The sequence below is a fragment of the Phalacrocorax aristotelis genome, chromosome 3, assembly GCF_949628215.1.
Source record: "Phalacrocorax aristotelis chromosome 3, bGulAri2.1, whole genome shotgun sequence".
NCBI classification, from domain to species: Eukaryota; Metazoa; Chordata; class Aves; order Suliformes; family Phalacrocoracidae; genus Phalacrocorax; species Phalacrocorax aristotelis.
The window spans coordinates 106,494,006-106,516,986 of NC_134278.1; the positions used below are offsets into that span (position 1 = coordinate 106,494,006).

The following is a 22,981-nucleotide window of genomic DNA, read 5'->3' on the forward strand; positions in this document are numbered from 1 at the left end:
AGTGGGGGTTTGGTCAATGCCACTGGGGATGTCTCTGCGCGTGTTTGCACTGTGGGAAGAGGCAGGGTGAGGAGCCGTGGGCTTGCAGAAGTCTCTCCTGCCGTGTGGGGCTGGGACCACAAGCGTGGCACCATCCCCCAACATGAGGTGCTCTGCGAGGTGCGGGGCCCTGGTCCCTCACCGCCCATGGGCCTGTGTAATTCCCCGGCTCTCGGGTGGTCTCCAGGCCAGTTTCCACTCCTTTGTCATCTCACTGACCCTGTACTGCATACAACTCTCCTCACTGACCTCTTACAAAATACAGTCACTTCTCAGGATTTCCAAAATTCACACATCCCTCACAGCTCCCGGTGCCTGGACCCCTGCTTGTAACGTGCTTATTTCCCAGATGAAGTGCTACCCTCCGACACCGCCTGTCCTTTGCCTTCCCAACAGCGCAGCACCTTTTTGCCTCCCGTATGCCCTCCCAGCTCCCATGCAGACTCCTCGTCCTCCACCATCCCTCCAAATCCAGTGAAACCAGCGTGACTTCTGTGAGCGAAGACCCTTGGACAGGTGCAGCTATTACAGAAGGCCCTGGTGATAAATAAATGAAATAGGTCCATTTACTGTTTGTTATGTATCAGTGCAAATTTAATCTATAGGGGCAACTCCCTGCGGGGGGTCGACACCGTCCCGGGGCCCGGGCCCCGGAGCGCAGGGCCTCCGGGCCAAATCGGTTTAGCGTAGTCGCTATGGCAACAGCGGCTGCCGGCGGGGGAGCGGCAGGAGCGCCTCCGCCCGCCTGAAGCCGGCGGCGGCTCCGCTCAACTTCGGCGAAGGGGCGGTGTGGAGGCGGCGCTGCCCTGGGGCCGTGCGGCCGCTTCGCTTCAGCCTTGGCGGCGGGACGGGAGCGGGTGGCCGCGGTAAGGAGGGGACGCTGGCGGCGGCGGGCGGGGTGCTGCGGCCCCTGGGGCGCCCGGCGGGACGGGGGTGGTGCCAAGCGGAGGGGACGGCTGTGTTTTCCCGCTCCTTCCCGCGAAGAGCGCCGGGTTGGGGTTTCCCAGTTTGTGCCTTTGCCGCGGGTGCTGTTGCCGCCGCCCGGCCCCGGAGGCTCCCGTGAGGGAGCGGCGGCCGCCGGCTGCCCGCCCGCCGCCGGGGCAGCGCCCTTGGAACCGGCGGCCGCCCGCGGCCCCCGGCCCTGAGGCACCGGGCCGGGGAGGGCGGCGGCAGCGAAGCGATGCCCTTGCTGTAGCCGCTTCACAAAGTCCGAATTCTGTGAATTCCTCTCGTTTCTTCAAAGTGAAATCTCCTTTCAGCTGCAGATTAGAAACCGCCACAAATTTATCGGGTTTTGGAGGGATTTTTAAACGGGTACCAAAGTCTGCCTAAGTTGAGAGGTGTCAGCTTCTTGATGGGTAGCTGTATCTTGTAGAGGTACTGGACCCAGCCCTAGCAGCTCAAAAGCACTGCTGTAAGCCCAGCTGGGGCTCCCTCGTCACCAGGGCTAATCCATTCCCCACGTGGGTTTAAGCTTGCTACGCCAGTTTAGAGGGCTTGACTTCAAGCCGCGTCCTCTCTCTGGTACCGTCTTCGCTCACTCTGGGTCCATCTGTCCGCAGAAGCAGCAGGAGCACGCTGCTGCCAAAGGTGAGCTGGGACAGGTGGGCAGGGATGGGGGCCAGGGTGCTCTGACAGCTATCCCAGGCTGGGCTCGGACATGGCACCGTGGGGCTGCCTGTGTGGATTAGCACTGGGTAACTGGTTACATAAAGAATAGGCAACCGAGGAGGAAAGCATGGTTTATTCTGCTTTATGCTTATGCCACTCTTGCTTACGGTCTCTCAGATTAGACGCCTGCCCGACTAAGTGTCTTCCCTGTGGAAGTCCAATGTGTAGTAACCCCAGCGTGGTACCACTAAGGTCAGTCAAGTGGCTTTGGAGTTACTGCAGCGTAACTGAGGATAGGCTACACTGCGCATCTCTTAACGCTAACATGTTCATTAAAATCTGTCTCAAGACCACAGTCTTTGCAGTTTCTATGGCTGCTCTCTGTGGATGGGCCATAGGTGGGTCATACGGCTGTTGCAGGAAGAAAACCAAGAGCTTTCCTGGAGCTTTGCTGGTTGCTCCCTATGCTGCACGTGAACCCTACAAAGAGAGGCTTAAGTTTTCAAGCTGTGAACTTCTTTTGGGTGCTAATTTTAAAACAATGTGTATTTTTAAGTAACTCCTGTCACAAGGACCAAACTCTAACACTGGTCCCTGTATTCTCCAGTATAGGGAAAAGATACATAGGTTAACAGCTCTGCAGTGAACTGAGTCAGAGTGAGACTTTGGGGATCTCCAGGAAATATTCTTTCTTATAGATACTATAACCAAGGTTCAGTACTGAATAGAATTGTACTGGCATCTGTTAAAATGCATTGTCACCTTATGATGCAATGAGTTACTCCTGTTTTTGCAGCAGAATCAGTCCTTAACCTGGATGGAGAACGCACATCTTGCCCACCTGTTTTCACAGCATTTAGTCTGGTCTATGCCACAATATATAAATTAAAAAAACAAACTTCAGTGGACCTGACAACAGGTGAAATGTGCTTTTGGGTCTGAGTTTCAAGCTCTTACTTTATATAATTCTGTAGATACAACTGTCTGCTGTGAATGACAGTATTAGAAACTCCAGTTTGTGACATTACTGCCCCTTTAATAATGTCATGTAGTTACAATGACAGTAGAATAGAGAAAGATGAGCTGGGGATCTTGCCGAGTTTTAATTTTGAAGGCCTTTTGTGTTGGAGCCTTCCATCAGACACTATTGCTGGTGTATTGCAGTGATACTTTTTTTTGTGGTTTGAGTAGTTTTAATAACATGAAAGCTATGTGTCTGTATTACTTTCTGAACTCTCATTTACATGGCTGAACGAATGGTGAAGAATACTTTAGCTCTGTCCTGACTGGAAACCTGACTTTGCAGTCTGCAGAGATCAAAGTAAGATACAGAACTGAAGGTGTATTTGATCCACCACAGCAAAATAGCCATATCTGAGCAAAATATAGGAGTTTTAGTAACAAGTTAGGCAAACAGAGCAAATCACTTTTTTAACTTCCTGGCTTCAGTAGGTTTAGCTAACAGTCCAGTGTAAGTTGTATACGATAGAGTGTTTTTATGGGCGCTGTTAGAAAATATTGTTTAAAGCATGAATGGGAATTTGGCATTAAAATAGTCCTGTTTCTCAGCAGATGGAACTCATTTGCTCTGATAAGTAGACAAACTGTAAAATGCTACTCTGCCTCATAAGCAGATTTGAGTAAAACCCACCCTTTTGCTTCTGCAGATAACACAAAGATTATCTTCTGTAGAGAGTCCCAGCCATTAGTACAGCTCTAGGCTATTGGGCCCTTTCTTCACTTTCTCTTTAAGATCCATAGACTGGATTTCCATCTGGAGTTAATCAACACAGCTCTTTTATTTATTTCAATGAGGCAAATCTGTTTTATATTAGTGCAGCTCTACTGAAGATCACGAAGCTGTATCAGTTCGATCAGCTACCTTTTCTCCTCATGTTTTGACTAGTGACTGAAACATACCTTTCTCATGCGAGCTTGAGCTTGGGGCCAAGTTCATGCTGAATTCTTATTTCTTTATCCTTCTTGCAGTCAAAGTGCAGATGTAAAACACACCAGATATAGACTTGTTTTCTAAAAGATCGAAGTTCTGAGAATGTATTAAAAAATACACAAATGCTGGGGAGGTGAGAGCAGTATTTTTCGTGTGTTCTCCATTTGAGAGTTTCATTACAAAAGATCTTTGGAGGGCTTCTCACTGTATAAAATGTGACATACCTATGTATACCATAACCGTTGTGGTATCTTCAGAAGGCCAGTCATGCTTTCCTTTGGTAGAAATGGTACCACTTTTCTCTCTTTTGTCTTGCAGCACCTTGTGATATGCTCTGACTGGCCTTCTGTTATGCTACCTAGCGGTGATTTTCAGTCATGCACATCCACAGATGGCTTAAGCGACTTTTAACTTTGTGGCAATTATGCCAGACAAAGAACCAGCCCATTTCTATATGCTGAGAATGCAAAGTCTGCTGGAGAAAACCTATGCTGAATGGCAGCATGGTTCTTATGCCTTTTTGAGAGCGCGTGAAATTAAGAAGCAGCAGCAGCAGGAGCTGTCAGCCTGCAGCCAGCTGGTTGCACCGTGAGCACTGCCCTGCTAGGGGCAGACAGGCATCACGTAGCATGCAGGGGCCTGCTGGGTACCACAGTGCCCTGCCACCTCTTAGACACCACTGTGAGGCTCTTTTTGCTGTCCTTAAACACCTACAGCCATGAAGATTTGACAATAAATGTTTCATTTAAAGTGTTGGCTTGATCCCCTATACTTCCATTATTCAAAACTCCTTGCTACTTGTAACAGGGTCATGTCCCTGGATATATTTTAACCACTGTGTTGCGGTTTTTTTTGTCCAGAAATAGATTGTGACCATCACAACAAGAAAATCAGTATGCTCATGAAATGAAACACAGGTTCTCTGCTGTGTTCTATAAGCAGACCACTGAGTGTCCCCAGGAGTCCTCCATCTTTATTCTGCAGGTCAGAATGAGGAATGCTGCTGTATTAATATAATGATATTTGCATTGCTTTTAAGTTTCTTGATTGAAAAGCTCTCTCTACTGCTTTTTCAGCATTAATTGCCTCGTAGCAACTTTGGGAGATAAATGTCTGAGGTTATAATAGTTTCCATGGCAAACAGCTGTAGTAAACACCATAGCCTTCCATGTCACTAAACAAGAAGGGCGATTCCAGACAGATAGGAAGTAGGGTTCTTTGGGCCCTGGTAAGGTAAAAGTCTCTGTGTGGAAAGGATAATGGTAAGTAACTCTGCAGAAAAGCAGTGGAGAACAGGGATTCTTTTACAAAGCTATGGTGGACTATATAAATAAAATTGAGAATGTGTTGGCAGCAGTTTCTTAATTAGAACTTACTTTAATTTTGTTCCAAAGAATCTTAGCATCTTTATCATAGGAGAAATAGAATTTGAGGTTCATCTATGATGCTGTAACTACTTATGCTACTTCATGCAGGTATAGACAGCAGCATAGTCATGACCACAAATTCTGCCTGAGAAGCTCGTTAAATGTTGCATCATTTAGCACATGACGCTAATCATGTCTAACTGTAACCATTAATTAATTAAAAATTTTAAAAGTTAATGCTAATCTTATCAGAAGCACAGACTTCAGAGATGGGTGTAGCCAAACCAGCTTTCATCTACCTATGACTCGTAGCCCAGAGAGATACTTAGATGCCCTTTGCTATCTGAAGGACACTGGACTTTTCTGGATAATGTAATCCAAACTTTACTAATGAAGCAAATAACTAATAAAAAAAACCCCAAACCTTAATATTCTCCACAATTTCACATCTTCTGTTTTCCCCATGACTGCATGTCTTTAAAATAAGTACAATTATGAGCACAGTTTGAGGATGGAGCTTATCCCACTTCTTTTAGAAATAATTTTCCCTGTTTGTTACCCTCTGATCTGGCATGTGTGGAAAAAGGCTAAGCAGGTATCTTGCATGAACAAATTCTGTCTCTCTGCCCTCTGACTGTAGTAGTAAGTAACTACCACCCACAAGAAGGAATGGAAGGCATTTCCCAGCTCCTCAGCCCAGTTTGTCGGTATGCTTTGCCTGGATGACAGTGGATTTCCTGGAACTCTATCTATAGCCAGCTGAGTGACATTTCCATTGACATCACTGGACTTTGGATTAGGCTCCTACTCATCCAGCCGCTTAAGGCTTTTCTCCTTCTGCTCTGACATAACTACAATACCCCTAGGACTAGTGAGAGTCACTAAGGATTGTCAGTACTACTCCTGGATTGACAGACTGTGAAGGCAAACAAACCACAGAAGTCTTTGTCAAACTGAGAACATACTGCTATAGAGTCCAGCTGTAGTCTCTTTCCCCTCCCTACCCCCCTCCCCTCCCCCCCCATATACACATTTCCTACCATCTGCCTATTCCTTTTCTGCCCTGGAGAGCATTGAAAGCTGGGAACCAGGAAAAGGATCAGTGGAAAGGTAACTTTTTTTATTCTTGGAAGTTCATTTTCTACAAGGCAAACAGGTCCTGCTGATTGACTCACGGTTTACCAGAAAGCAGCCCTGCTGTAACAAGCCTTGGCAAGTGGTGATCTAGCCTGCAAGAGCCTGAAGGAGACTGATGTCTGTTGAGTTACATGTATAGCCTCCAGTTGACCAAAGAACAGCCAGAGAGCAAGCTACAGAAACATATTCCCTTTGTTACTAGAAGAGCTAGGAAAGGCTGAAATCCTGTTTTAGGAAGGTGAAAAAACAAATAAGGCGTGTGGACTTTGATATTTCTGATGATTTTTTGGTGCATTCTCTGGAGCAAAAAGAGGAAATCACATGGGGAAATATGGGAGAAGGTAAAAAAAGTGGAAGATGAGGTGAAATTGTACAGAACATGCCGTGAGAAAAGAATGGAGAAAGCTGTAAAGTACATGAGGGGAAAAATGCAGGAACTGCTGACAATGTGGGGAACAAAAGTGAGATTTGGAGAGAGGCAAAAACCTTTAGAACTAAAGCTAACGGGAAACTTGTACATTTAAAAGTCTCAGAAGGACTTACTAACAATCACTAAAAATTGAATAAACCCCTCAGAGGCTCTGTGAATGAGAGAAGGTGAGGTATTCCAGACTTTGACATAGCTAAGGTAAATGTATGCTTAAAACTCTGAGGTGGTTGGTCAGACTTGCAGTCAACACTGTGAGGGGAATGTTTGTCTTCTAGACAAAGGCCTAGGGTCAATGAGGCAAAAGTTTTGAAACCCAGGCCTGTTTCTAGAGTGGAACTTACATAAACCACTCTGAAATTTTGCTTGAATAACACCTGAGAAGTTCATCAACTGGATTATGTCAGCTCCCAGGATGGCCGCTAACAAGGAATCAGAAAATGGACTAATTCTCCAACATAAAGTACTCAGTTGGGGCAGCGTCTCTTTCTTTTAATAATTTTAATGTGACTGCTTGCAAAGTGTAAATTTGTCCTTTTCCCCAATAAGAAGGTCAGGCTGAAACTTTCGTTAGTTGAAACTAACGAAGTTAGCTGAAACTTCTGTTAGTTGCCCACATCCTGCCAACAGTCCTTTCAGTCTTTCCGAATAGGAAAGCCATTTTGAGTCATTTAATAATTAGCCTGCATGTGAACTTTAAATTAGAAACAGCAGCTACAATTAATGGAGCCCGCAGTATCTTCTGCAGGCTGCAAAGACCAGTAGTGGGAATAGTGGTGGTTTGTCAAGCCTTCTAAATAGAGATGGCCAGTTTCCAGGTCTCAAAAGGAGATGATGGATGAGAGATGGGGAAGGAAACAATCTCATACAAACAAGAATCCCTCAGGAATAGCCAGTACAAGCTGCCAGTGTGCATGAAATACTTGGATAGGATTTTCCTTCGTTTGAGAACAGGCCATTTAAACTGCAGATGAGGTGCTTTCCTTACTTTATACTCCACTCATGTGGAAGCAGATTTTTCACATATGGGAGACAAGTGGAAGCCCCATTCAGAATTGGTGGTATCCATGTTCCCATATCAAAAGCAAATCTGCCTGTTATGAAAGATCTGGGACAGGGCAAAGCTCAGGTTCAGCAGGCCTTGCTCAGACAAGGTATCCAAAATATTTTTCTAACTGATTGTCCTCTGCAATACTATTGCTAGGTAAATAAAATGGCTCTTCTCATGCAGAACTACTTGCTTTGAGGGAAACCTGCGAGATAAAAACATAAAGGCAGTAAGGACATCCCAGGATCAAGTGAAAGCCAGGGCAGGTCAAATGAGAATCCAGGTCTCCTTGCTGTCTTTCCCAGTTTCGACCACTAAATTCCCCACTTGCTCCTCTTCTAAGGAAGCAGCTGGCGAGCTAGGAAGAGCTGGAAGGACATGCCTCAGCTTCACACTTATAGTGCTTTATACTGATTTACCCTTAACGCCACAGAAGTCAGCGGAGTTAAACCAACATGAAACCAGGTCATAGCTGGAATAAAAGCAAAGTAAGCTAACCCTTTGCTGATAAAATACAGAAGGGCATGCTCACCTTTATTAGCTGAAGGTGAAAATGGAAATAATGATACCTTAATTGGTCAGATGCCTCTAAAAGTTTATGAAAAATTGGTATTGTCACATAAGCTGAAAAGAAACAGGAGACACTTAAATCTTTTACTCCAGCCTGTGGTCTGTTCTGCTACTCACTTTTGCTAGCACCTATGTGATACATAAGGGGTGATAAGACCAAGGAACAGGTCTTAAGTTTTAAGGATCTTAATCCTTAATAATGTGTAATGGTGACTGGAGGCCACCATGTAGCAAGATCCAGGTACATGTTAGGATGGTGGGATTATGGAGTTGAAGCTGTCAGCACATCAAATCCAGCCTGAGTTCATTCAAGCGTCTTGGGCAAGTAAGTCAGCGGCAGGCGGCAGCCAGAGTTCTGTGTGGTGATTAGCGAGCTGTTAGCTGGAGTCATCCTGGTGATGAAAGCAAATGAAAGGACCTGCTGCTCTTCCTCCTACAGAACACAAAAATGAGATAGGAGCAGGATTACTTCCACCAGCTGCTAACTATGGTTATCGTAAGGGTAATCACAGCTGATACTCCAGGGCGAAAACAGTCACTACAGCGATCCTTCATGTATAAGCATTGTAAACTAGCAGAGGTGTTACTGTTTATACAGTCTCAGAAGAGGACCTGCAGCCTTACGCACCTAGGTAGCTAGATATGTGTCCTGTGGAAGTTTTCACCCCTTTTATGTCTTCCTTCTGAATAAACTGGTATTGCTTGCTGGGAGAGGTAGGATATATGAGTTGAGAAACTAGTCCTTTGATGCAGTGTGGCAAACTTCCTGATTCTAGAAAAGTCTAAGCATTAGATGCTGAAATTGTTTCAAACTTGGGACACTGTACAGACTATCCAGGTTTTTGGAGCGTCTTCCTTTAATGGTGTGACATATTTACATTATATGAATATTTTTGAAAGTGAACAAGGCTACATTACAGCAAGTGATAAAGGCATGAAAGCAACTCTCCTGGTGCAGATGGTGACAGTTTTCCAGGCACTGAAGGCAGAACATTATTGACAATTGTTCTTCTAGGGGGTCTGGGTGCTTGTGACTCTCAGGTCTAGTGCCAGTATTGAGTAGTTAGGAGCTTCTGGTGATTTGCATTGTCACTAAAAGCTCTAGTCCCCAGTATGGCAGCTTAAATCAAAAGCATATTTTTCTCCCTCTTTTGTCTGTTTTCATGTCTGTGTCTCAGTAGTGAGGATTTGCTCAGGCCCTGCAGAATCAGGTTCTTTAATCCACTGTCCTCATGTTAAATTTTGACACCATGTCCTGACTGGGCTGCTGCCAGGAGTAGCCTTTTGGTAATCCCAGCTGCAGCCAGTATTTGTGCCACCCCTTCTCTCTGGGGGCTAATGGAGGGGAGCAACAAGGCACGTAACTGTGCTGTGTGAAGAAACAGATGCTGTTTTGCTACTGTTCAGGTCCCTAGTGCCTGCTTTGGACTCCATTGTGTTTAAATACAAATACAATAGTTAATAACTTTGTTCCATGCATTGTCATCTTAAGTGACTACATGAAGGGATTGGCTGGGTGGGGAGTTAATTCCATCCTTTGCTGACCTGATTGGTGCAGTTTGTTCTGCCTTTGAAGAGCTGGGTAACTCCCCAGCAGCAACCTCTCACTTAGAAGTAATAACAGTTTAAACCTTGGTATGCTGTCACTTCCCTCAGCCCAGCCTCAGTTCCCTTGGCGCTGGCAGTAGCAACAAGGGTGTGCTCTTCCGCCATAGCTGGTAGTTGGACTTCGGCTTGTAGAAGTGTGGTGTAGCCTCTGCTACACGCATGAACGTCTTTGCTAAATAATGGTTAAAGCTCTGCCTGGGCTTCTGGTTAATGCAACTGTTGCTCCTGCCAGTACTAGCTAAGTACAGATGAGCTCTACCACTTAAGTTACAGCAGCAGCAAACCTACTCAGGTCACCTATCCTGCACTCCCCGCTGAGGATCTCCTGCTCACTAGAATGTGGCTCTAGGAATGGTTTGACCCCATGCATTGAGTTTTTGCATGTAGGGTGCTGCAAGGTCATGCCCTCCCATGAGGGCTCAGACAGGCAAGCCCTAGCTCCAGCTCTTCCATGTGGGCAGGAGAATGCTTCCCCAGCCTAACCCAGAGGGAGCAAGGTATCCTTATAACTTGACTTCAGACTGTGAAGAACTGTGACTGTCACTTTAATTACGTGGTGACTGGAAGCCCAAGGGAAATGGTGCCTCTTCACACTTTGTCTCACCCTCTGCACAAGTTGGCTGCTATGGGTGAGATTTCTCAAGGTGCTCAGCACCGGTTAGTTCTATGTGGCTAATCCAGTAGTACTTTCAGGTCAGCAACAGACTCGAGGGGTGTGTGGGGGAAAATGTTCTCAGCTGAGGTGTGTTGATGATGACACTGTTGTTGTTCTCTCCCTCCCTCCGTTCAACCCACTCCCAATGAAGACACACAGAGCACTATGTCACTGGCATCCTGGTTCAGATGGAATGAGCCCCCAAACCGTATTTCTCAGAGGAACCCCACAGAAATGGTGATTGAGACGCTGATGATGGAGCTGAACTGGCAGATCAAGCAGGCAGAGAAGCAGCAGCGAGAGCGGGAGAATGAGTATCGCAAGATCAAGACTGGGGTGGACTACGGCTGGCTGGTCAGCTATCCAAAGCAGAGCTATGATATCAGCCCAGGAGAACGGCTCCAGCTGGAGGATATGTGTACCAAAATACATCCTTCCTACTGTGGGCCTGTCATACTCAGGTACAGTAAGATCTGATAGTACAAACCTTTCCTTTCCCCCTCTCTGTGATATGGGAGGAAGGAATGAGAGTTGTTCGGACCAACAGAACAAAAACTTGGCATCCTGTATCATAAGTCATGTTGGGACAGTGTCTTTGTAGGAGAAATCTAATGTCTTAAGTAAGTTTAACATGGTATCACTTCCTCTAAGAAGTTACTAAATGCCATTTCCATCTGAGATTGGCTTGAGTGCTTTATGCTCCTGAGCAGCCAGAGAAGCTTTCTTGCCTGATGAACAGTTACTGTTTCAGTATTGTGATGGCTTTTGCTTCAGTCTTCAGAATTTTAGAATAATTGAGGTTCAAAGGGATCTCTGGAGGCATGTGCTTCAACCTCCTACTCCTACTGAATAAGGCCAACTTCCAAGTTAGATCAGGTTGCTCAGGGCCTTGTCCTGTCCATTGTTGAGTATCTCTGAGGGTGGAGATTGCACAGCCTCTGAATAACCTGCTTTGGTGTTTATCCACTCTCATTGGAGCCTTCCTTCCTTGAATTAAGCTGTCCAGCAGGTCTGTTGAGGCACTTGTCCCCAGTATCCAGACTAGCCAAAAGGTGCTATTGTGTTTTCCAACCTATGAGCCATGTATTCCCTGAGAAAGGAGGGATTGCATGCTTCTCCCTCCCCTGCCCTCCCTCCACACACTTGACATGAAGCAGGATGCAGGTGGGGCCTGCAGTTGGCTTGAACAGCTAGGTGGTGCTTCTGCCTTCTGCAGCGTAGATGTAGACAGAGCCACTTGGACTTGCTGTTGACCCTTTCAAGTGCTAGGCATAGGAATGCCTTCAGAAATAGATCTATCCCTGCTGTAGCATCCAAACTCAAAGGGAGTGAGGTGACTTTTCCTTTGAGGGGGGGGGTTCTTCTAAGTTAAACCCTCTCACTCAGCACAGCGCGAGTAGTGACTCTGAAGTCCACCTTGGGCAAAGCAAAGTTGTGAGATGGGCCTTTATAATCCAATTCCCTATTTCCAACATGTTATTCAGTTGCGATTAGAAGGAAGACAGTCCTGGCAGGCCATACACAATGGGGTACTCGGCACCCTGCAGTCCCTCATATGCTGGTATCTGTTTTCCCTTGAACAAATGAATCTAGAGCTCTTCAACTACAACCATAAGAGGACTGCAAATAGCTGGTCCTCTGTCTTACAGTGGGGGTGCGCAGGAAAGAATGCCAAAGCTACCTCTCTAGCTCCTGTCTTGCCCGAAGCTGAACCTGGGAAGCAAGCTGGCTTTGGCTTTTGCAAAGGTTGGCATGGTGGCAGAATCAGAGATTTGGGATCATTCAGTGGCTGAGTTCTCTCCAGTGAAAGTTTGCTGGGAACAGCACCTGCCTTGCATTTGTGTAACTCCAAGCTATGCTGTAAACAAGCTACTACAAACCCCTTGGGGTTCAGAGTTATTTTTACCATCCCCAGGGCCAGAGCAAGGCCTGTCTGGCAAACAGATTATTTCCATAAGAGCAGGCTTCAGTCACTGGAGTTGGGAGGCCCCAGGGTTCATCTCCTTCAGACAAAAGCATTAAGCTGAGCCATATGCAACTTGCTGCTGCTCTGCCTTTTTTTCTTTTCCTTTTATTTTTTCTTTTAAACCGAGATCATGCAAGATGTATGATTTCAGTGCAGCCGATTGTTCTTCATTGTTCAGGATTCAGCATACTGTTGACAGCAGATAAACATACTCAGCAACACTGGTGGCCTCTATGTGAGCATAATTGAAAAGGATAAAACCATCCTCTTAAAAATACTCTTACAAATTGCTATTATGGGCTATCATAAATTGTATTACAGTATGAGTCAAGAAGTGGCATGTTCTTGTTTGTTCCATACTATGCAGTTTGCATGGTTAGCAGAGCCGCACTGAAACAATGAGGCTTGCGTAACCTTTGTCAGTTCAATTCCGTGACTGAGAACAGAATGTCATAGCCACAAAAATAGCAGAACTGGATTGGGTCAAAGGTCTGTTTGATCCGGTATGCAATCTGTATGTGAGATAGTGGCCAGAAGCATCAGTGTAAGGAAAAGAAAAAAAGAACAAGGCAAGCAAATGCAACAGTACAGACAATTACAGTATCTTGTACATAGCCTCCAACTTACTCTGCCTTGTAACGTGGAGACTCTTGGAGCCAGAAGTGGGCCTTCCATCCATAATTGGCTTTTTCTTTCAGTAGTTTATTTCAGCTGTGGGGTTTTGCTTTTCTTTTTTGAACTCATATAAACTTTCAGCATTTGTGGCACCCCATCTCAGAGTTCCACATCTGAACTACAACTCTGCTGTGGAAAACTGTATTTTGCTTGTTGCAAACTAACGTGTACTAGTTTTATTCGAAAATCCCTTCTTCTTCTGCTGGAAATGTGAAGAGTTGACCCCTCTTCTTTTCTACCTTCTAACTGAGAGCCCTGTGGTTCAGAAATATTCATTGCTGACATGGAAACAATGAAAAAGAATGGGGCTTGCCATGCTAGGAGCTGAAAATGTGCAGGAGAAATAAGGAGCATGCAATCTAAAAGACAGCCAAAACTGGATAAATACTCTTCTCAGAAAGTGAGATAACGTTGAAACTTCCCCAGAATTGCACAAGATGAGTATCATAGGAATTCAAATGAAATCTTCGCATTTCCAGTTAAGTACCTTAATCACAAGATCATTGCACTGCTGCTGATGCCTCCTCTCGAATATCCTGTGGCTTTCTAATACGTAGTAACTTTTAGAAAAAATTTCCACACACACAAAAAAATCTACGAGCTTGCATTTGGAAATTCAAATGCAGAGCATGTGCTGTATTGAAGCCCTTGGTTCTGTCTGAAAAATTAAGCTTGATCCTTCCCCTTCCATCTTAGACATCTGAAGAGCTGAAGTCCTTTTTGGTGTACTCGACAAGCATGTAATACAAGTAGCATGTAGCTTGCAAGACTGCAGAGCTTGTTTGGTTTGTCATGCAAGGCATCCGTCTTTTGTGAGATTCTAAACTCAAAGTCAGAACAAAACATTTTTGTATGAGTTGTCAAAGATGTCACTTTATTCTCCAAAGGACTAAATATCCAAATTTTCCTTTTCTGTGGCTACAGTCACATCTACTGAGAGGCAGAGTTTCTATAAATTTGTTTCTTTAGATGTGGAGGAGGCTGGAAAGGAGCACTTCTTAAATGGGAGGGGTATTTTTAGATCCAGTTTGCCTGTTTTGTATTTTGGGTCAATAGGAACTTTTCTCTGAGTCTCTTGAAATTCTGGAAGGAGTCAAGTACACTGCAAATAACATCAGGTATCTGGAGACTCTGATTCACCCCCAAACAAAGCTATTGCATTCAGGTGTAACTTAGCTTTAGGTTACTGGGTTGGAGATAACTTACTATATTTAAAATTAAATCCTGGAGCCATTTGAAGGAAGTGACAGTGATTTTGGTGAGGCCCTGAGTACCTAACTGCCTTGGTTAAACTGAATTACTAGACTAGTAGCTTCCTAATACAGAATGCTAGATTTTTGCCATCTTTACTCAGAGCTTTAGCGCTAATCAGAGCTAGTCATGGTCTGTTTAACTTCTTTCAGTTTCAGCAAAAACGAAACAGTGGGTTTCTGTCCTTCTCTGCCCAGAGAGAAACAAACAAAAAACCCTAACATGGAAATGTAAACCTGCATTTTGGTGATCTGTTATTAATACCACAGGCTAAGGACTGTAATTTTCTAAGGATTGTGTATAGCTGAAGTGGACTTCCTAGTGTGCTTGAACGTAAGACAAATGACTTGTAAATAAATGTATTTCTGATTTTAATTTTGAGCTTAAGGTTGAGGTGATGTGACACGAATGTTGCAGTTAGTGTGAATGCCATAGTCCTTTGGAGTCAAATAGCCTTCTCTAGCAAAGCTGTTCATAGCTTTACAGTGTAACCAGAATTCCTGCTCAAAATATAGATTCAGGAATCAGCAGCTAATTATTAGCACCAAGCACCCCACATTTTTGTCCAGTGACTAAATCTACTCAGCGCTTCCAGTTCAGACAGGCAGTCAGGAATACACTAAATTATATGCATATTGTTTAAGTCCATGGACTTCCATTGGATTTAACAGGTCTTTAAAGTTCTGGCTGTGCTTAGGAAACCTACTGAACTGGGGACCTACAGAATAACATAGGCAGGTGACAGCGCTTTAAAAAAAGCAGTGCCAGTATGAGCCAAGTGTAGTCAGATTCTTAAAATTAATGGCCGTATGAGGAAACAGAAGGGTCACAATTTAAAGAACATATTTGCTTGAACTGTGATTAAAACACAGCCTGGACTGGGGAATGCTCATCTGTATGCGTGCATATAGGTGCTCCCCAGGCTTCTATGCTGGCTCAAGGTGAGTTTTGTTGACAGTCACGTCCAAGACTGCACGACTTGCATAATATATTACAGGCTAGCCACCAGAAGTATCATAACTTGTTTTGCAAATACGATAGATATACTTTTCTGATGAGTAAGGAAACCCTGTTGAGGGATTTCTAGATACGGATGTGCAGGTGCCTAGTTTGAAACTCTTCCATGCAAAAGTGTAAGGGCATTAACCTGTGCTAGAAGATAGGTGAGCCTTGTGCAATTTTGTGTGCTTAATTCTACTGAGCAGCTTTGTGTGGAATTTGTTCCGCAGGATATGAGCCTATATTCCTCGATTCCAGTGGTTTTACTGTTTTTGTATGTATGTTGTGTGTTTTGTGCAGACTGCTGGATCATCCAGCACATCAACTGGCTTCCACTGATAACTGGGGAAGATGGCTTCAATTATGCTTGGGTGGCTGCACCAAACATCATCTGTTTTCTGACACACACACTGGTTTAGCTAGACCTCAGTCCCTGCCATCCTGCCATCCTTTCTGCTGAGAAATATTTGTGACACACACACCTTTTGGACTTTGTTCATGGGCTGCCCCTTACACAAATGTGCTGGTACTGAAGTTACGTGGGCATTAATAGAGGGGCAAAGTTAGTTCATCCTATTGGGGGAGAGGAAAGGAGGCTCCCCCCTTTCCCTTTTCCATCTGAATAAGAGTCACTTTCCTCTCGGTGACTGGCAGGTAGTCTGTTGGATTGCTTTCTCTTTGTTTCTTAGACCTGCTCAACCCCATATGAAGTAGTTTTTGTGTTGGTCCTGAAAAGTTAGAGGTAAATCTTAACAGCAAAAGCAGAGTTCACAGTACAATTCTTGCTGACATAGCTAAGGAGAGTGTGAACAGGCAGATAGCTATAAAGGTGGAAAGTTACACTGATTTTAGAAAACTATTTCTGCTAGATTGGTTGGGAGTGCTATTAGCAACACAGGGCATTAGCATTAGAGCTCTGTGCTCAGGCGGTAAATTTGATGTCGTACCACCTATTTTCCCTCTTGTTCCCAGAGCCAGTCACTGGTCCAGTAGTAGCTTGACACATGCTATACCCGCTCTGGAGCCACAACCCAGCAGTATGGCACAGCCTCTAAAACTGGAGGCAGTGATGAAGCCTTTTGGGTGCACAATTGCCAATACAGAAGAGAGGGATGTACTGATAGATAGATATATAATATCCAGCATCTCTCTTTAATATATATACGTAGATAAAATAACAGAATGACTCATTCAGTTCACCTCTGCAATAAAAGTCCTTTGAAGTGCTTTCCCTGGTATAGTAATAACAATGTCATACAGACTTGGGTTTTGATGGACTCATCTGTCTATGCTTCTGACTAGGATAAAGGGAGAAGCTTATTTATTGTGAAAACTGTATTTTTGGCTCTTTGATAACGCAACTGAAGTGCCTCCTCAGAAGGCAGAAAGGATGTTTGCAACGTACAGCAAACTGTTACTGCTGTTACATGCTAAACCTTAGCAAGACCTAGTCTCTTGCTCTTACAGGCTCTGCACAATGCAGCTTAGCATCACTGTGTAAGTACTTATGTACCAGTGTGAACTGCAGTGCCTCAGAGTTTTTTTTTGTGGGGGAGGGGTGGAAGAAGGCAATTAGAAATTAATCTGAAGCAACTGAAATCGTTAAGGAACATCTTGGTGACGTGGGTAGGTTTTGTGTCAAACTCTTCTAGCTTGACTCTGAAAGGAACCAGTGCTTCTGCTGATAGCGAGTTCCCTCAGCAGACAGTACTGGTGTTTCCACAGCTGTATGTAGCTGCCCATACTTGCTGGGAGAGAAGCACACAAATATGGGGGATACAGTATGATGATAAGATGTCCAACTCCAGGCCTCCACAGTAAGAGTCAAAAGGCAAAAATGTAAAAATAGTCTTTTTGGTTTACCTCTGACTTTCTTTCTGTCCTTATTATCTTGGGTACCCTTTGTCACTCCATTAAGCAGTGCAATTCCATAGTGCACTAAACTCCTTGTTACATCCCTAGCGCTTATCAAAAAAACAAGAGGCAAGATATCATTCTATCAGCTTCTGCTGTATTAGGCTTATTTAAATGCAATTCTACCGTCTTCCATCCTCGTTCAGTTCTGTTGGAGAAAAATATCAAAATGCTTACAGACCGTACACACCTTAGCTTCCATTAAGTATAAATACCTGGATTTTAGTTAAGTACTAGTTTAGCTCTGTGTCCAGTTGTAGATATAGTTTTTAGGTTAAGAACTGAATATTTATTAGAATAGTAGCTATATTACCATGTGTCATGAACACGTACTGTTATGGAAAAACTAGAATCTCGATGTGACCAGTGTTTGTGCCTGGGGAGTGGATCTCACACTCTCCAGGCTGGGGATGAAATCACTCAACAAGGAGTCAGGAACGGTATGTTCTCTTCTTGGCCCAGCCAGTGGCCCGCTCAGTGACTTTAAGAAAACTATCCTGCTCTGCACCTCATCTTCCTCACCTGCAAAATCAACAGTGCTAATTCTTCACTTTCCTGGTATTAAGCAAGCTTAATACATGTCAGCAAAGCATTTCAAGCTCCTGGCTGAGAAGGCACTGGAGTAATTCACAGTTGTCTAATTAGATACAGCATCGTGCTGCCAATCAAGGTTTGTCAGCTGAGCCAGTCCATTATTTTACAGAAATACCATTTCACTGAAATTTAAATACTGAGAGATTATCAGACATGTAGCAAAGAAGAGTTTTACAGGGTTTTTGTTTGTCTAATGGCCATTGGGTAACGGTATGGGGGATGAGAAATGGAAATGGGAAGCCTACTGGGACTTACCCTGGTTTATCCTCAGCTTCTGGTAAGCACCGGTTGAGGGACTACTTGAGCAAGGATTTGCATTTGGACAATCACATTTAATCAGCAGTGATGGGGACGTTTTCCACAAACTTGTCTAATAATTTTGTTTCTTAAGCTATTGATTGCACTGAGTTTTGATTTAATAGGTGTTGTGTGAAAAGAGTACTTCCTTCAGTTTCAAACTTGCCACCTTCTAGCTTTGTTTGGTGCTCCCTATTATTTCTTGTACTTATGAGAAACGGTGATTCATTGCTTCCTTACATTCTCTACCTTGCTTGTGATTTTAATGACCTTGAGTGTATCTTCATGACCCCTCCCTGTTGTTGTCCCCTTTGGTCCAGGGAGTCCCATTTTGCAGGACAGCGCAAGTTCAAAGCCTACCACAGTGACTTGGCAGCAATCCCTAATTTTATGTTTTTAATCAAAGCTGTGCCTTGACTGTGCTTTCAGATTCCGGCAGCTCATTGCTGAATATGAACCAGAAGTGCAGGAAGTATCCCGGCTTTTCCGCTCTGTCCTGCAGGAAGCTGCCGAGAAGATCAAAGAGGAGGAAGAGGCCAAGAAGCTTGCCAGGCAATGGAACACAAAGAACAAAACCAGCCTCTCCTTAACAACATTTAAATCCCGGTCCAGGATTTCCCCATTCATCAGTGACATCAAGACCATCTCTGAAGATGTGGAACGGGGCACCCAGCCCACCAGGAGGGTTTGGAGCATGCCAGAATTTCGGAATGCCAAGGATTACTGACTCTATACTGAAGAAGGTTTTTAGTGATCTTTAAAAATCCCAGTTAACCCTTTTTTAGCTCTACTGTTTCTTTGTTCCAGCTCTGTCTTCCTGCCCGTCTCTCTTTTGAAAGCTGTGTCCATAGTAACTGCTGCCGATGCCCGCGGTGTGTGACACAATTTATTACCAAACACGCTAGCCTTTCCTTTAATTTAGTAGCTATTCAGTAACCTTAAGGGCAAGGCTCACTTACTATCTCATTTTTATTACTGCTTTCTTGTGGAAAATGAATTAGTTTTGTGATGTCTGTCTTCTCCTTCCCCCTCCAGCCTCGATGTAGTTATCTATAAAAGCTTTTAGCCCAAGCGAGCGAGAGCTGCTGGCTGGGTCAATCTTGCTGAAAGCAAGATGGCCACTTATATGAATAAGGCTTGCAGGATCAGGCCTGTGAGTTAAAGCTAGTATCTGATTTGGAACTGAACTTCCTTTTCCAGCTAATAACCTTCATCAGCATTACAAGAAACTTCACAAGTAACCTCAGTACTGCTCTTGATCAGCTTTTTGCTGACAATTAGCAACCCAACCCAAAAAGAAACAGACCCGAGCTTTTTGAGATGAAAGGCCAATATGATTCTACAGCAACTAGTTTATGCATACTCAAGTTTCTTGGGTATCTTCTCTTTTGTGCAGGCAGAACCCCCAAACCTTGCACCTGTAGAATAGACAGAAACGTAACAACCTGCTGCGGAGATACAGGCGGATTCATCAATGCTGTTCTTGGTCCTCAGCGTTCTGTGCTGCTGAGCTAACTGCTCCACCCCACAGCCCAGTAATAAGTCAGTGGGCTGAAATTAATGTTTATGGCTAAGCCTGAAAGAGTACTGTAGCATCAATATATGGAGATGGTAGAGGGGTGAAGGGAATCTGCATTAATCTACAGGGCTCTTTGTACAGCTGTGATAGTTAGGATCATTTTAACAAGCTACTGCTGTGAGTGACTGAACGGCTCTGGCAGTGGAAGATTTGCACCCTCAGTCTTCTCTCATGAGTGCTCACAAGAGAGCTTTCCAGTATCACAGGCTGCTGACCAGTAGTTGATACTATTATGAAAGAATCTTTAATGCAAACTGAACAGCTTGTAGGCCAGCATGGTTCTGCTGAGACTTGGAAGAAACAGGAAAAGACGGCTGAGGAAAAGGTACCGGGGTCGTAACTTGGCATCTGTAAGGACAGCTCTCACCAGCAAAGGAAAGAGAATGGCATGCTGTGAAAATCATGGATCCTGTAGAGAAGCCGAGGGCTAGGATGCTTTATGGTGACAAACAGGAGATGGGGAAGGAAGAGAGGGATTTCCCTATATAACCAGCTTTTGGGGAATCATCCTAGTTGGGTATAGCCCTCTGGAGCACCCTGCAGCTTTACTGTTCTTTTGCCAGTTTCCAACTCTTCCCTGGGGACCTTTGCAGCAGCATGTGGGTACTGCAGCCAAGATAAAACCCTTTGAAGCTGTGCCAACTCTGGGAAGAATTCCAGCACATGAAATCTATCCTAGAGTAGAAATGTGCAGTTTCTTCCAGAGATGGGGGAGGGCAGCATAAAACAAAGATCAAGATCAAACCCTTAAGAGCTCTTTAAGACTCTGGGATTCTGGCTCTTCCTCTCTCCCCTCTGGGCTATCTAAGATTGAACACAAGGCTTTCTTACTAGCACCAGGCTGTAGTTTCTAGCCCTTTGGTAAACTGCTGCCAGCAGCCCTCCTAGGGACAGAAAGCAGAAGCTCCCTTCTAAGCAAAAACTCAGGGCTTCCAACTACAGCATCCAGTTTGGGACAGGCTGTTTAAACTCTAGGTCAATAAGGGAGAGTTTAAAGCCTTCTGACAATCAGCTTGGTGTTTTTCAGCTATGTATCCTTGTGAGGTAATGTGATTGTGTATATGAAGTAAAAACAAAGGCTTGACATACTTAGCACAGCTTTAGCTGTCTAGAAGATGTGGGATCTCTAGCAAGGGATCACCATAATTTGCAGAAAAATTTTTGTTTGGAAAAAGGTTAACCATCTCTTTTTTTATATATTTGCAAGCCACTGTATGGTACTGAAGGCTGAGATGAGTTAATGAATTTCACGCTACAGCTCTGTACTCTTTTTATTTGCACTCATGTTCTATTTTGACACCTTCAGTATTGACTGTATTGATGCAATATTTGATGGACTGTTGGGAGAGAGATGGCACATTCTGACACACTGACATAAAGCTCTTAGTTCTGATTCTCCTTAAGAAAGAGTGAGCACATTACAGCCACTATACTGTAACAAACTTCCCTACACCAATGTACAAAGCCAAGGAAATCACCTCAAGGGTGTTCACACTATCACAGCAGCCTGTGATTGTACTGTGTCCTTCATTAACAACTTCCAGTTAGCAGATACCATTCTCATTTGACAGCCAGGAAAGGGAGACAAATCTTTGGTCAAAGCCATGTATGTTATAGAAGCCAGGCTGTGGCAGTGCCTGCAACAGCTGTTGTGCCTCAACTTACCTATAACTTCTATTTCCATAATAAAATGTAATCCAAACTTTTAACCAGTATCATTCTCCTGTACCTCTTCTGCAAGTTACACCGGGCTCACAGTAGCCTCTGATGATAAAGGAATATTCAGATCCAAGCTATGAGGTTTCTATTTTTACTACATGCTATCTAGTACTCTTAAAGATATAGAAGTAATATGGTGTTTGCCCGTAACCAGCTCCTTGGAGACTGACTGTGACATTCTGCACTGTGTGTGCACCAGTAGGTACTGAAGCAGAGCTGGGGAGGTGGTTAGGATACACGACTGCTGCGCTGTGCTTGTGGCACTCATTTTCCTTAGGAATGCTGTAGGCTGAACCATAACTGAGCCTTTGGTCTCAGCATGTGGCAACAACTACCCACCTGTGTTTGCCTTGTCCTAATTCTACATTTTGTGTGGCTAAATTAGTGTTTTAGTTCAAATGGGGAGCATGCAGCTCCTGGTTGTCCCCACCTACTGTGCTTGGTCCGTAGCACTGGGCATGCACAGTGGACAAACTAGATTGCTTTTGGATTAAGCTAGCCCAAATGATCCATTGCAACTGGCTCACAGACCATAAAGCTGGACTAATGCTGGTCTAAAGTAAACCCTCATGAAACTTGTATAGTGGGAACATTAGGTCCTCACCAACAACTGTCTGACTCTACAGCTCTTCTCCTCCTGGGCTGCACTGTTTGCAAGCAGAGGAAAAAGACCAAACAAACCAAACATTTCATTTCTACACAGCCCTGATGAGACTCTCTGATCTGGTCTTAGCCCCTCCTGAGAGCTAGGCCAGTGTCTTAATTCTTTAAGAAGAATAAAAAGTGAAATAGCAGCACAACATCATTAACAAACAAGTGAACTGAACAAAAAATCATTCTAAATCCTCAATCATTCTCTTCTCTCAAGGCTGAGCAAGGATTTTTGGTATCAGCCCAGAGCATCACTATTGCTCCATTGCTGATAGTGTTATGCTGTCCAAAGGACATTGTTACACCCAGGGAAAAGCAGTCCTAGATTTACTATATATTCTAACAGGTAACGGCAACACCTTTATAGCAGCTTAGCTGCACTGCTCAGCTTCAGGGGGCTAACACTCCTCAGAGCCACTACTCACCTGAGAGAGACTCTGCAGCCCTGCTGCTATGGCTCCTACAGATGAGCCTGTCCCACAGGCTGTGTAGCCAGCAAAGGCATGCAGGAGGTGAGGTCCCTCACCCATGTCAGCATATAGTTCAGCCAGCTATCACGCTGTGGGGAATTGGACTAAGCTTTGCAGGAAATACCTGTCTGCTGAGATTGCACTATGTTTCATCACAGAACCTCAGAGAATTAAAGCAAAGCTGTGAAATACAAACAAATTTTTTTGTACTTGTCTTTAATTAAAGATCTCCTGAAATATAATCTGTCCACATCTAGCCAGACACAAAAGCTGGTCCACTGCCCTCCTGTGCACTGTGTACATAACAAATAAGGAAGGCAAGAACGGTAAAGGCAGTTGATCTAAACAAAAAGCCACCATACTCTCTACAGGCTACAACTGCAGCTGTCTACCTTCTAGCTTGTTAACTCTACAAACAGATCCCAAGATTTAAGGTGGTAAGTAATTGGGATT

The 22,981-nt window shown here is 44.3% G+C and overlaps 1 protein-coding gene across 3 annotated transcripts; it reads left to right on the forward strand.

The window, feature by feature from the left end:
- Positions 1 to 778: 778 nt before the first annotated feature.
- Positions 779 to 21,397, forward strand: RD3 (RD3 regulator of GUCY2D). 3 transcript variants are annotated; one of them, XM_075088966.1, is made up of 4 exons: positions 796 to 905; positions 1,602 to 1,629; positions 10,565 to 10,874; positions 18,539 to 21,397. In XM_075088966.1, the coding sequence occupies exons 3-4, from the start codon at positions 10,579 to 10,581 to the stop codon at positions 18,834 to 18,836; spliced, it is 594 nt and encodes a 197-aa protein (XP_074945067.1). In that variant the 5' UTR covers positions 796 to 905; positions 1,602 to 1,629; positions 10,565 to 10,578; the 3' UTR covers positions 18,837 to 21,397. The 3 variants fall into 3 exon arrangements, with proteins under 3 accessions (XP_074945068.1, XP_074945067.1, XP_074945066.1); XM_075088967.1 differs by lacking the exon at positions 1,602 to 1,629 and having other exon boundaries at positions 779 to 905; XM_075088965.1 differs by lacking the exons at positions 796 to 905; positions 1,602 to 1,629 and adding an exon at positions 4,462 to 4,585.
- The last annotated feature ends 1,584 nt before the right edge of the window (positions 21,398 to 22,981 follow it).

Bases quoted from the DNA above. Each gene is read 5' to 3' on its own strand.
- RD3 (XM_075088967.1), top strand. From the start codon at position 10,579: ATGTCACTGGCATCCTGGTTCAGATGGAATGAGCCCCCAAACCGTATT. The intron at 10,875-18,538 runs GTACAGTAAGAT...CTGTGCTTTCAG, and splicing joins TGTGGGCCTGTCATACTCAG to ATTCCGGCAGCTCATTGCTG.